This window comes from Anarrhichthys ocellatus, unplaced genomic scaffold, assembly GCF_004355925.1.
Source record: "Anarrhichthys ocellatus isolate YVR2014 unplaced genomic scaffold, GSC_Weel_1.0 scaffold18, whole genome shotgun sequence".
Lineage (NCBI taxonomy): Eukaryota > Metazoa > Chordata > Actinopteri > Perciformes > Anarhichadidae > Anarrhichthys > Anarrhichthys ocellatus.
The window spans coordinates 5,676,014-5,689,210 of record NW_022280048.1 but is presented as its reverse complement, the minus strand read 5'-3'; the positions used below and the strand labels follow the sequence as shown (position 1 = coordinate 5,689,210).

At 43.6% G+C, this 13,197-nt stretch overlaps 1 protein-coding gene across 13 annotated transcripts in view; it reads left to right on the top strand.

Annotated features, from left to right (window-relative positions):
• Positions 1–13,197, top strand: part of tspoap1 (TSPO associated protein 1) — a 66,900-nt gene that overhangs the window by 11,271 nt on the left and 42,432 nt on the right. For all 13 annotated transcript variants that reach the window (XM_031856880.1, XM_031856883.1, XM_031856881.1 and 10 more), the window contains 2 exons: positions 12,384–12,491; positions 12,808–12,936. In XM_031856880.1, coding sequence (XP_031712740.1) covers positions 12,384–12,491; positions 12,808–12,936 — 237 coding nt within the window. The remainder of the gene's footprint in view (positions 1–12,383; positions 12,492–12,807; positions 12,937–13,197) is intronic.

The following is a 13,197-nucleotide window of genomic DNA, read 5'->3' as shown; positions in this document are numbered from 1 at the left end:
CCCCCCCAAGTTGGTGAAACATATCAAAGAGACAGCAAAGTTCATAACTTGGGGTCCACTTGTGGGTTCTGTTTTAGGGCCTAATTGTTGCGTGGTGGCCTCATTGTTAACGATATGTAGCCTCGGTGATGTGTGTGCAAAGAGTGTGTGGTCTAGTTGATCGCCTTCCTTGCATCCATGAAATCTTAGATATTGCGTATTGTGGATCTTTCAATTTATTGGCAAATCAATATACTTAAATGTAATAGCAATGCCAAACAGTGGCAACTTAAATCGGGCACGGTATTGATTCATTGAATACAGTAATGTCACAGTATTTTTTGGGGGTCAATTTGAGCAGATAAGATAAAGGTCCGTGTAAGATTTATTCCTGTTGCTGATGCTATAATGCTCCTTCTTGCCTCAAGGCCCTACTTGTGTGTGTGTATGTGTGTGTTTGCACATATGAGTGTGTTTTATTGGCCAGTCTCGTTGTATGACTTGTGAATAATTGATGGAGCAGTGAGAGGGGAGTCTCTGGAGTATTGGTCTCGCACTATTCCAGCCCAAACATGTCTGTCTGTCTGTCTGCAGCGAGGTGCAGACCCTCTCTACGGATCAGGGGGTCAGACATTGCGTTCGCTGTCACATTCACTCACAGCTGTGAGTGAATGGACTGTGCGGGATCTCTTCCACTCCGCACACTGCTCTGTATGTGGGACTGACTGAATACATTCTGTTGACCAGTATGTACTCCACAAAGTATTGCTGCTCACTGGTGCACACATTCTCTGTGCAAAGATTGCACACTGTCAAAAATGGAAATATATGCCACGCTCAAAACAGCATGAATTATTGCAGTATCGGAAATGTTCTTTACCACAGCCGCCGTTAAGAATCCATCCTCCAACACCTGAGAACATCTTTTACATATTTTTCACATAAATAAAAACATGCATTGTCCTTAATATGATTTAATGTTGGTTCTCATCCCATCTTTCACCAACTGAGTACCGTTTATTGGCCCATTTATTGTTTCCCATTTCCCTGTCATCTCCACACCTCCTGCTAATACTCGCATAACCTTAAACCATGATGCCTCATTCATTGTGAGAACAGTAGCACACGAGTGATCCGGCTTTTTAAAGGTGGGAAATAGTCTGTGTCACAGCTCTGTCATCAGCTGTTGGTATTTCTTTATCCACCTGTTTTTGCAGCTGCAGTGTTTGCCTCTTTAAAGGCTTAAACTCAGACCTAATATCACACCGAGGGTGTCTGGAATCCCCCCCCACGTTTACATTCACAAGCCGCCATCCAGACAGCTACACATCTGGCGTCCACTAAGGGCTTTCTGCTGTCTGTGACATTTGTGCACCATTTGGTCCCGCTCCCAAACTGCTGGCGAAATTAATCCCTTGATTACCTGTGTCCCCCCCCCCCCCTCTCCCTCTCACAATGGGAAATGCTTTTCGCCCGGAGGAGGGAAGGGAGACTCATTTTGTTGACCCATTGAATGTCAATAAAGGTCGCCAAGTCCTTTCATTACTCGAGTGCTTCTGCCAGATGTGCGTCTATTTATTGAATGTGACTCGTAGGCTTGTTGTGGAACGCCGTAATAGCGTCTAGACATTTGAATGCTCCGGCATTGTTGTTCGAGACTAATTGACAGTGTGTGTTCTATTAATGGCTCCGTCGTTTGGAGACTGACTTTTAGGCCTGGTCTGCCCCGTGTTCTCCTGAATGTGTTGAGCATACAGTGTCTGAGCCTTCTAGTTCATGATACCACATGATTTGTATTGCCGGTCGACTGACAGTGGATTTTTAAAGGCCGATGTGATCACGATAGTTTGGAGCAGGAAAAAAGGCCAATAGCCGATTGATCAGCTGATCGTGTTGCCTTGGATATTTGAGAGAGTGCTGGTGTTCAGTGATCTGAACACCAGGATGATGGTGTTCAGTCACCTGGTTACATTGAAGCCAGTATGTCAGCAACGTGTTGGCACAGCACTGGTGATACAGGAGCAGATCAGTGTTCACTAAGACTTTGAGAATTTCGTAACTGGAAACATCCGGTGGAATTTGAGCTTGTGGTGACGAGATGCTGACTGAAGGAGTGATTCTTTTTTTGGCAACACAGTCCTTGCGGGGCTGGTTAGATCCGTTTTTTTCAATTAATTGTATGCACTTCCACTTCTGGCTGCATAGTAGCCTGTGGTGGTCCGCCCAGTCTGGGGAATGAAACTGGCTTAACGATGGTGGGCCCATATTTGATGTTTTTATCAAAGCTCCGGTTAACAAAAGCATTTAGATGACAGTCACATAACTTTTTATCCGCAACACAGATGCTGCCGCAAAAACACATAAATGCCAATTTTAGTGTCTCTTTAATATTGATTTTCCACACATCGTGTCATGCAGACGAAGTAGCAAAGGAGCTCGGGCTTGTATGCATATGCAATTTACTTTGGCAAGATTAAGGGTTATATTCTTTTGAAGCTCTCGGGGGTTTTGAACCTGTGGAGGGTCGGGGACGAAACAAATCATCCCTCACCACATTCTGTCTCCCCACCATCCATTTTCTGCTGACACTGCACAAAACGGCATAATCCGGCGACCCCTCCTTCTGTTCGTCTTTTGACTTTTTTAAACACCAGATGTTCTCTGCGTGTCTGACACCTTATTAAGCCCTTCGTGGGCTCGGGGGATCGTGACATTTTTATTTGCAGACCGTGAGACGAGGACAGTATGGATTTTTAATTACTGTGTCGGTGCGGCAGTGTTGTAAATGTTTATAAGAACGAAGCTCAGAGTCGTAATGGAGACGAGACCTGAACGCCGATGGGACGAGCGCTCATAATTAGTGTTACACCCACCATGCATCGCGTATGCTAAAACAGAGTTACCACAGCTTCCATATTGATGTCTTAACTTGGACGAAGCGTGAAATCAGTACTGGCATAGGAGATGAATTAGCCCGTCGCTACTTGAGAATCCACCATGGCATGCGTGTAATGGTTGAGAAACCCATCCCTGGCTGTAAACTAGATGGTCCATACCACATGAAGGTTATGTGCTGAAATGTATGCACATTTTATATTCTAAACATATGGACAGGAAAAGGCCCTAACAAGCATTTCCAGACAGTGCATATTCTATATTTTTTGCACAACCTCCTCCAGAGGACGTTCGTATGAGGGGGTGGTGGAGGTAGATGGCTGGACGCCTGGGGGGGGGCTTCTTTGTTCTCTAACACAGCAAGAGAGACCCCCTAATCTGTCACCGTCAGGTACCCCGGGGCAGGGGGGCGCGAGGCGAGTCGTGATAAATACCGGAGGGGATTTGAGAGGACACTTAAGAGGGCTTCTTCATGACTTATATATGAGTATAGGGAGAGAGAGCTGCTGTTAATGAAAATACCTCAGGCCACAAACAGCTCTGTGGTTTTATTTTTCATTTGTAGTTTCTTTTAGAGATGTATTCCTCTGCTTCTTTTGAGACCAGTGCAGATGGCAGCTTCCCTGTTTCCTAACCTTAAGACATGTTTGCAACACCACAGATCTCAAATAGGTTTAAGCCTAGTTTGTTGTCCTATAAAAACAGTGGATATTGCAACCTTGAGCATAGTAACTGGAACAAAACTGTAGAAATATTAAGTAGCAGCGAACTGGAGACCAACATGTCTATACTGTAAAATGCATGTGAGTGTTAAACCACAACAGATACGTAGGTGGAGTAAAGCAACATTTAGACTACAAAATATATCATCTATTGTAGAAGATGAGGCGTAGTAGGAGATCAAAACACATTCATCCTCAAACCTCTTTTGCGTGTTGAGAGGATGTTTGACTCATTAGGAATCCACTGATGTTGTCCTGCAGGAGACGGAGATAAAGAGAGTCATTGATTTGGCTCTAAATTGTAACGCCTCACCGATATCGTGGAGTCCATTAGTATCCACTTCGCTGTCTTCGCTGGTTATAGGTTTTTACGTTACTCGCCTCTGCTGGCAATTAAAACGGTCTTCAAGAGTCAGTTCTCCCGACCATGGGCCGTTTTAGGGTTGACTCTGTTGGGAGGAGGTCTTTCCCCCCCTCGAGTATTACCGGGAGCAGACGAGGCCTGGATTAATTATGCCACATTTCCAGATTGCCTCCTTCATGCCAACCCTGTATGCTGAATGAAATCAGCAGTGAGTACATGCAGCTTGTGCATTTATTAAAATAAAGAAGATAAAATCAATCAGTAGTGTTCTGAAATGCCGGATAAAAAAATGTAGGAAGATAACTACAAATTCTTAAGATACTGCCTCCAGGACTAGTTGTGCTTCGACACATTGTAATAAAACAGTGACTATCATGTCGTGTTGCTGCCGTCTTTGAGTCTGCAGACAGCAGACCGACTGAATTACATGTAACTCTTGTTTATTCAGTTACTACTGTGTGTTATCCTTTTCTTCTTCTTCTATCCAATCCTTCCCAAAAGTAAGCTTTGTGTTGTTTCTGTCCCAAGCCCCCAATCCACAATTGCTATAATTAGTGGCATGCTGATTTATTGCTTCAATACATCAGCATGTAATATGAACCGTACATGATGCTGCTTTAAAACTGACATTTCCAATATCATGTCCAACAAAGAGTTAACAATGGCCAAACGCGTGTGCCCATGTGCGTGTCTGTGTCTTTGTCTTGCCGGCTCCGTAGAGGCTCACAGTGGGGGGGGTTCTAGCCGTCAGCTAAAAATGCTGATGTTGGCGTTTCCGTGAAAACCAGACTAGACATTTCCATTTGCTTACAGAAGCTTCGCCGCGGATCCCAGACAAAAGGATAATGTGGTTGCGGAGCTTATGAATATGTAAGGCTAAATCGAACATTTAATGATCCGTTCAGATCTTTGTTGATGGGTAACTAAAGTCCCCGGTCGTGTCTCCTCCCCGTTTCTTATCGCCTTTAGATTCTACCTACCTTTATCGTCAACATTTTCTACATTTCATTATTTTTTTCAGCTTCTCTTTCTGCCAAATACACTATATGCTCATTAATACTGCACGTCCACAATGTTTTTATGTTTTCATACATCAGGAACTAACCTCCCTTTTGTACATTTTATGAGTTTACCCTTTATGATACAGGAAATCACATAAAACACAGTGGAGGGGGTTCCTGGTAGGTCAGGAATAGTGTACGGTGGCCCAGAAAGGTCAACGCGCTGCAACTAAAGGAAACACGAAACACAAGCAAATTCGGAGAACATTTCCACCGATTTGACAGCACGCGATCAAAAGAAATGCTGCAAAATGAGACGACGCAACCAAATACGGAAATGCTGCGACTCACACAGAACGGAAAACAACAGAAGTTTCCAGGGGCCACTAAAAAGTGATGCACATGCCTGGGACTTTTAACATTCTGGGTTCATGATTTAAATATTATTTCAGATATTTGCTGTTAATTTAGCTTCAGCCATCTTTATCTGAGCCATGTATTTTTCATTTAATTTCCATTGTGTTCAGTGGGACTTACAGCATTTCTGTATTTGGTTATGTTATTTTCATTGCAACATTATTTGGAAAGTGTTGTCAAATGAATGATGCTTTTTTCCATTTACTTGTGTCTCTTTCTTTTTCCATGTGTTTTCTTGCAGTGCTTTTAGCTCTCAGGGTCACAGCAACAATGTCTGAATAACTAATTCATCACATGGTGGAGTTTTATTTACCGCATTGCTAATAAAACACCTTGAAGCTGTGAGAATGGAACAGTTTCTCCTCGCTATGGAAGTTGCTGCATTAGCGCATTTTATTTGACTCGGTAAGTGTAAGTGTATGTCTCACTTTGTGTGCATTTTCCTTTGAACCTCACACATCAATATTCTCTGTCCGAGCAGTTTTATTAGCTCCAAATGAGATTCGCACAGCGAGAATTGCCAATTTCATATGAAGGTGTGTCATAATTGACTGTTTTTTTTAATCTATCACGGTGTCGTCGTCGCTTCTCTACAAGCGAAGGGATGAACTCTATTTTCATTTAGCCTTAGAGGCACATAAAACAGCAACTGACCCAGATAATCAAGAGGCAACTCGGCCTGCTCTCTTTATGAAGCTCACGCTCGTCAGAGTCGGCTTTCTATAAGAAAGAGAAGTCTTACGTGTCGGGATAATTGGCAACGCGTCACTTTATGTCAGTTTATCTTTAATGTTGCTTTTTCATTTTAGTGCGTCACTGAGGTTTGGTGGTTTTGATTGACCTTTTTGATTATCTGGATCTGTGTCTTTCACACACACAGAGATCTCCTCTACAGAAAAGGTTTCAGCGTCACTGTCGGTTAAGATTTTAATGTGTGTGTGTGTGTGGTGGGGGGGGCGTCTCTCTGAGAAGCTGTTTTACAGACCTGAAAGTACAACATTCTTTGTATTCATTATCTGAAAACCCCCCAAAGTGATTCAACTCCTCTTCTTAGGTCGAGCAAGCACCAGATGACCCAGATGCCATCACGGTTTTTCACAGCGCAAAATATCTCCCGCGTTAGCGATCAGTTAAAGGCTCGTCCATCGTTTATCGGGGTCTTTATCAGCTGCGGTGTGTTTTATAATCAGTTATCTGCTTGCATCCATGATGACTGCAGACTGCAGATTGAAACAGGGCTCAGGGACATGGCTCCATTAGGCTCTGGCTCTCCTGACAGACGTTTGTGTGGACCCCCCGCCCTCCTGCTGCTGCGTTTATGTCTGCCTCGCTGACTGAGCCAGGCCCATGTGAAAAGTGCCGCGAGAGAGGAGAGCTGACTGAATGCTAATACACTGGCCTTGAGTGGACCTCACCACCTGCAGCCCTTTTTCTGTGGCAGCAAGAGAAGCAAGGAAGCGGGCTCGGGGTTTGTTTCCCCTGCAGGAAGCCGGCATTACCTCATGCCTAAAGAAAAGCCTCTGCCTTATTTCAGTGCGATTCCCAGGGAGCAATTAGAAGACGTGGACGTACTCCAAGATCATTAGAATCAGAATGGAGGCCGGCGGAGGCCGAGTTCGCTCTGGCTGGCCTTCCTCTGAGGTGATTGATTGGGCTTTAGCATCGTTGTCCTGAGAGCAGGGCTGGGACACTGGGACCGGCTCCTCTAACTGATGGCAACATAACTCCCAAGGACACAAAGGTTCATCTGAGAGCTGAGGCTGACTCTCTGTGAGCCATTAAAGAGTGTTTGCTGTGAAGAAAACAACATAACTCAGCTGAAATGTAAAAAACTAGTTTAGGCTGCAGCTATCTCTGCTTGATGTAGTGTTTGGGCATCACTTCAATGACATTTAGCGGTGTTGCGTGTCCTTTTGTCATTGGCTTGGTCTCACATACTTATAATAGTAGCATCCTGTGGCTACTGACATGCTATATAGTCCGCTAAAACAGTATGTGAGATGTTTTAGTCTGTAAGTATTCGGCTAAAAGTACATGAATTGCATCGTATTTCTGGTGAAACATTGCAGTATGCAAACTCTGCCCACTACACGGGCATGGATATCCCACAATGCAATGCGGTAGTGACGTCAACGTTCATAACAGACAATGGCTCTGTAACATCAATAATGCTTCAATGTAAGTGTAAGAGAGGCCTTAAGTCTTTTTATTAGTTCAGCTCACATTTGCAATTCCAGACGCAAGATCAAGTCTGCTGCTTCGCTAACAATTCAAAGCGAACACGTTGTGCTGCTGCTTTTATGTTTTATGTGTGTGTGTGTGTGTGTGTGTGAGCCCTAAACTTGCGACCTGACCACAATGAATTAATTGCGTTAAGGTTCCCGCATTCCCTGACCAGGAAAAAGAGTGTATAGAGAATGGATTGACAGATTAGTTACAGTAGCTCCTTGTTCATGTTGAAAACTCCAACATGTCTTTATAATCTCACAGCATCAAGAGTAAGACCCATAAACAAAAGTACATTTTTCTTCCAGAAGCTTTCTTAATGTGCTAATAATGTTTTTTTTTTTTTTACTTTGTAATAACAACAAAATTGCAAGAGTGCTGAAAAAGGCATCTTGTTTTTGCAGTCCGCGCTAATAACCCCAGTGCGTTTCCTGTGGCTTCTTCACAATAAAAGCCACTTCGTATTTGAATGTTAGATTTTAAATAGATTGAAATGTCGAAAAAAATGAGTGAGAAGAAGCGGGGGTTTGACTTCATGGAAGTCTTGAGGCTTGAGTCATGCTTAACTGCAATAGTGAGAGGACACTGTGTCTTACAGGATCTCAGCTGGAGCCCAACGAGAGCATAGAGTTTAAGGAGGGTGAACTTGCTGAGTCACTGCATGTATTGATTGGAGATGTCGTTCATGAAGCAGCTTCTTTTTGTTTTGCCTACAGTTTCAAATAGTGATCACACATTGTTGCTTTGACTGCAAGCTTTTCACTACTAATTTAGAAGGTACTTGAAATGTACCTGAACATGCAGTTGTTTTAGGAAAGACACGTGGGTCTGGCCATGACCAAGTGATTTTTGGTCACTGGACTATCGTAAAAATGTTGCCACTTTGGAAATTTGTGTAAATCCTTTTTTCCCCCTTTTACTACTTATACCGTTTCAATTTATTTTTCATGAATTATTTTCCTCCCCAGATCATGTGTTAATGATTTCAGGCAGAATATTGTGTCTGCTAGTCTGTGTGGTCTCCCCCTGAAAACATATGCTCTTTTCTGGCACTGCTTTGTAACCCACCAACTAGACCTTCACGTCAACAGAAGTTCACCATCCCAGCATAACTAAGATGGGTGGGGAGCCCCCAGGAAGCCTGACCACAGTCGAATAAAATTAAATATCTTTATAAGAAATTAGCGCCTTGCTACGTTGTCAGAATTAAATCTGACGGTCTGCAGACCCTATGAGCAGTGGTTTTGCCGCGGCCTGCCTCAGAGCCATCCAGGTGTCTTCTGTGGAGTTGTTGAAAACAGTAGGCGCAGGTTCAATTCAATTCAATTTATTTTTGTATAGACCAAAATCACAAATTTGCCTCAGAGGGCTTTACAATCTGTACACATATGACATCCTCTGTCCCAGGACCCTCACATCGGAACAGGAAAAACTCCCCCAAAAAACCCTTTAACGGGGAGAAAAGAGGAAGAGACCTGTGGGAGAGCAACAGAGGAGGGATCCCTCTCCCAGGATGGACAGAAGTGCAATAGATGTCATGTGTACAGAATGAACAACATTTACAGAGTTACAACACATTCAATGCATATGACAGAACCACGGCAGGAGGCAAGACCCATCATCTTACCCCTTCTTACCCCATCTTACCCCATCATCCTACATCGGACACACCGGCAGCCTGTAGTGAGCTCTGAGATAGACGGGTAGCATTGAAGACTGGCCAACCATCTTTACTGTGTGCCGACGGCAGCCTGCGGCTTGCCCTGCACAGCGATCACTATGCAGGACTCAAGAGCGCGACTGGGTCTTCCCCCCCAGTTCAAACGCTCACCGTCAGCACTGGTTCCGAGAAGCCAGGGCTACTACCTGCATAAGACAGAACCACGGCAGGAGGCAAGACCAGGGTCCAGATATAACCATGATCCATAGAAACCTGTGAGGAGAGAAAGCACAGAGTGAGTGAATGAGAGCATAGAAACACTGTCCTAATGTAGGAAGTTAGAGTAAGTCCCAACATTTTACAGAGTTAATTATTTTACAACTGTGATTATAAATACTATATTTCAAAATATCACTCCTATAAGCAAAGCTCTCTAAGTTTTACTGTCCTTAACTCTAAGTAAATGATCAATGTGAACAATTTTGGTGAGAGTATCTTACCACAGCAGCCTACATCGGACACACCAGCAGCCTGTAGTGAGCTCTGAGGCAGACTGGTAGCATTGAAGATGACACGTCAACATTCTAATTTATTCCAGAACATGCATGTTCCATCCAGCATTCCATTCTATTCTCAATGGAATTTTATGAATTCTTTTATGAATTCTTTACAAATTGTATTTAATTCTTTACAAATAGAAAACCATGTTTTCCATCGCACAGTTTTCACAAAACTCCACACATTACGACCCATTAGCAGTAATGAAATAACACTGTATATTACAAAAAAAAAATTGCATACATGCAACAAGCCACAACAAAAGTTTAAGCTGTTGCAAGTAACTCCACAAATTATCCTTTTAACATTGTTAAGCTGTCTATGTTTGCAAATTCATACTCAAATGCTAATATAGTGCATCCCGTGTACTGCGTGGTAACTACAGCCACACCCAACTCTCACCTGCACCTGAGTTTGGGAATTAGTCAGCTGACGGATTTAAAACCTTAAAACTGTTTTGAACTGAATTATTTGGTGGATAATAGTTATTAAGACCAATAATAATAAGTCTTTCTATTAATTATTTTTTGTTTGCGTGGCACCTTTCACTGCTCTGATTGGAAGAAAAGATTACTCAATTTGCATTTTACTGCTATGACCTTTTACAATGTTTTTATGACATTCTATACTGTGACTTTTTTACAAATTTTCTTCAAGGTACTATCCTATGACTTTTTTGACATAATATACTCTGACTTTATTCAACATGCTATATTACTTATATAGACTTATGTTTCACTGAGAGGCGTAGAGCTGAAACAAGTGGTTTCAATAACCACGGATAAAGTCCCTGCACACAAATGTCTCTTTTTAGAAGATAAGACTATAATATTGTGGCTTTTTTGGGTGACATGACTTCACACCTGAATGAACTGAATTTAAAGCTGCAGCTCAAGTCAGTTCATCTTTCTAAAATCAAGTACTTTATTTTAAGATGCACAATTTTTAAAATTCTTCTGTTATGCAACATATTCTTTAATCCAGTCCATATTTTAATTTATTTAAATTCATTTATTTGATTATTAATTATAATTCATCCAGTTCAATTTGAAAACTGACATAGTGTTGAGATATTATTCAATTGCACTTTCTATAATTGATTGTACAGTCAGTTGTTGACTACATACAGACGTTAATACAACTGTTCGGCTACTTCAGTACAATATGGGACTAAATCATTGCGCAAGTTAGACATTGTTGTGATGTTCCGGACCTTTGCGTGAGGAAATTCTCTCGAAATGGAGCTCGGTGAATTTTAATTGAATATCCCTGAACTAGACACTCAGACCCGGGTGGCCGACGTTACCATCACAACACACGCTGGAGCCTCAGCTGCTGCTTCAGTACACAGCTGGTCATTAGTGTTGACTTAAGTAACAGGTACAGTAGCGTTACAAAAAACCTCCGGGGAGCCGCCAGATCGCCCGTCATCCGCAGTTACCAAGACGACATAATCTCACAAGATGGCGGGATATGTAATGTAACATTAGCTTTTTTTTGTGCTGTTAGAAACGTGTGATTTCTCACATTAGTAATGAGATCCCCAGTGTATTACGGAGGCAGGTTCACCGGTGTTTTCACATGTGGAGCCATCCGTGTGCTTTTTATCCGTGCTGGGATATGTGGTCTACCACTGTCCCCTGGAGAACCACCCACCTCCATCTGTCTCTGGATACTTCAGTGTGTAGGGACATGCAGGTCTGAGGACGAGCACTCCACCTTTTACCTCCGGCTTCTCCGGTCACCCCGTCTGTCCATCTGCTCTCGCTGCAGCCCTTCGCGTGCACGTGTGCCAGGTCGACCCTCACCCTCCTCCGCTCGGAGCGTCCCTGTCACAGGAGTAGGGCGCCGCTTCCAGGACGCCAATGACTTGATCAGCACATGGACTGTCTGACACATCTATGAGCTTGTTCTCTTGAGCCGGGCCCTCCGCTAAGGGCTCACAAGATAACAAGCTCATTTGTGTAACAGCCATAACGTGTATTCATTTCAGTACATGACAACTGACTGCAGTCATTAAATGCACACTGGGTTTGGAAAATGATGTCTTTATTTCTAACCTCACTGCTGCTAACACAGTCCATCATGATCCTGAGGTGCAGCCCTGAAGCCTGAGACAAATCCTGCCTTTACAGTTGATTGGTAATCCTGTTCGATTTGAAAGAGCTCGAGGTCATCTGCAAGGAGAGAGCACGTCCTCATGGCGGGCAACGTTTAGATTGATGACGACAAATAATTCTAAATGAGTTAAAAACTGAAAGTGTGTGAATATTCTCTGAATTCACTTTCCTCTCTCCTCCCCCTCTCTTCATGGCTCAATATGAGTTAATGTGGTGTAATAGATGTTCAGCACCGGGGATAGGCTGTTGGAGTCGGCCTAATGAAAAGCCTTTTCATTAGACTATCATCTGTCAGCCATCATTAGATGGAACCATGTTAACACTGGCCGAGGGAGGCGCTTCGTTTCACTCTGAAAAGAATTAACAGACCCTCGCGTTGTTTTATAAAAAAAACTGTAGTTGGTAAACTCTGCATCTGTGTTGTGCTTGTGTTTTTTCCAGAATGGCACTGACTACGGTTTCCTGGTGCGTCAGAACTCTGAGCTCTTGCGAGCCCTCGACGAGCTGGAGAAGACTTGCACCACACTGAGGGAGGAGAACGGCCTGCTGGTGAGACTAAAAATAACAAGAGTTTGCAATCTTGACTGACGGCTTCCTAGAAAGTAGGCCAGGTGCACAGAAGCAGCGAGCAACACACTTTAAAAAACGTGCATTGTTTCAGCGAGCTGCTGCTTCTTGCTCTTTTTATTCAGTTTATAAATAGATGAATATCTGGTCAGTGTGTTGGCCTTTCCCCATGTAGCTTCTGAATTTCCACTGGTGACAGATGACACTAAACTGCCACTCTTCAACACCGTTAACGAGCCCTCCAGGATAGTTTGTGTTCATATTTTTGCTGATGATATTTGTTTCCCCATGTGTTTAGCGGAAGAGCAGCGCCCCGGAGACCGAGGAGAAGGTCAGGCGGCTGAGGAGGAAGAACACGGAGCTGTCTGTTCTCGCTAAGAGGCTGGAGGAGAGAGCTCGGAAGCTGCAGGAGGCCAACCTCAGAGTGGTACGCCGCACAAATAGAATGAGCTCAAACGGTTTCACGGCCAACTGCGTTCTTCCCACGTTCGGCCCTCGCCGTGACCCAAATGCTGGGGGAGCGGCTCATTATCAAGCACCGCCGCCCGAACCGCCGTAATGTCCGGGAGCGAGTTCAATGGAATAGTTGAGAGCGTGATGATGAATGGGCGCCTTGTTGAGAAATACCGGCACCCTATTGAATAATTTAATGCATCACTAGATCGGCTGCAAGAACTCCGTTTTCAGT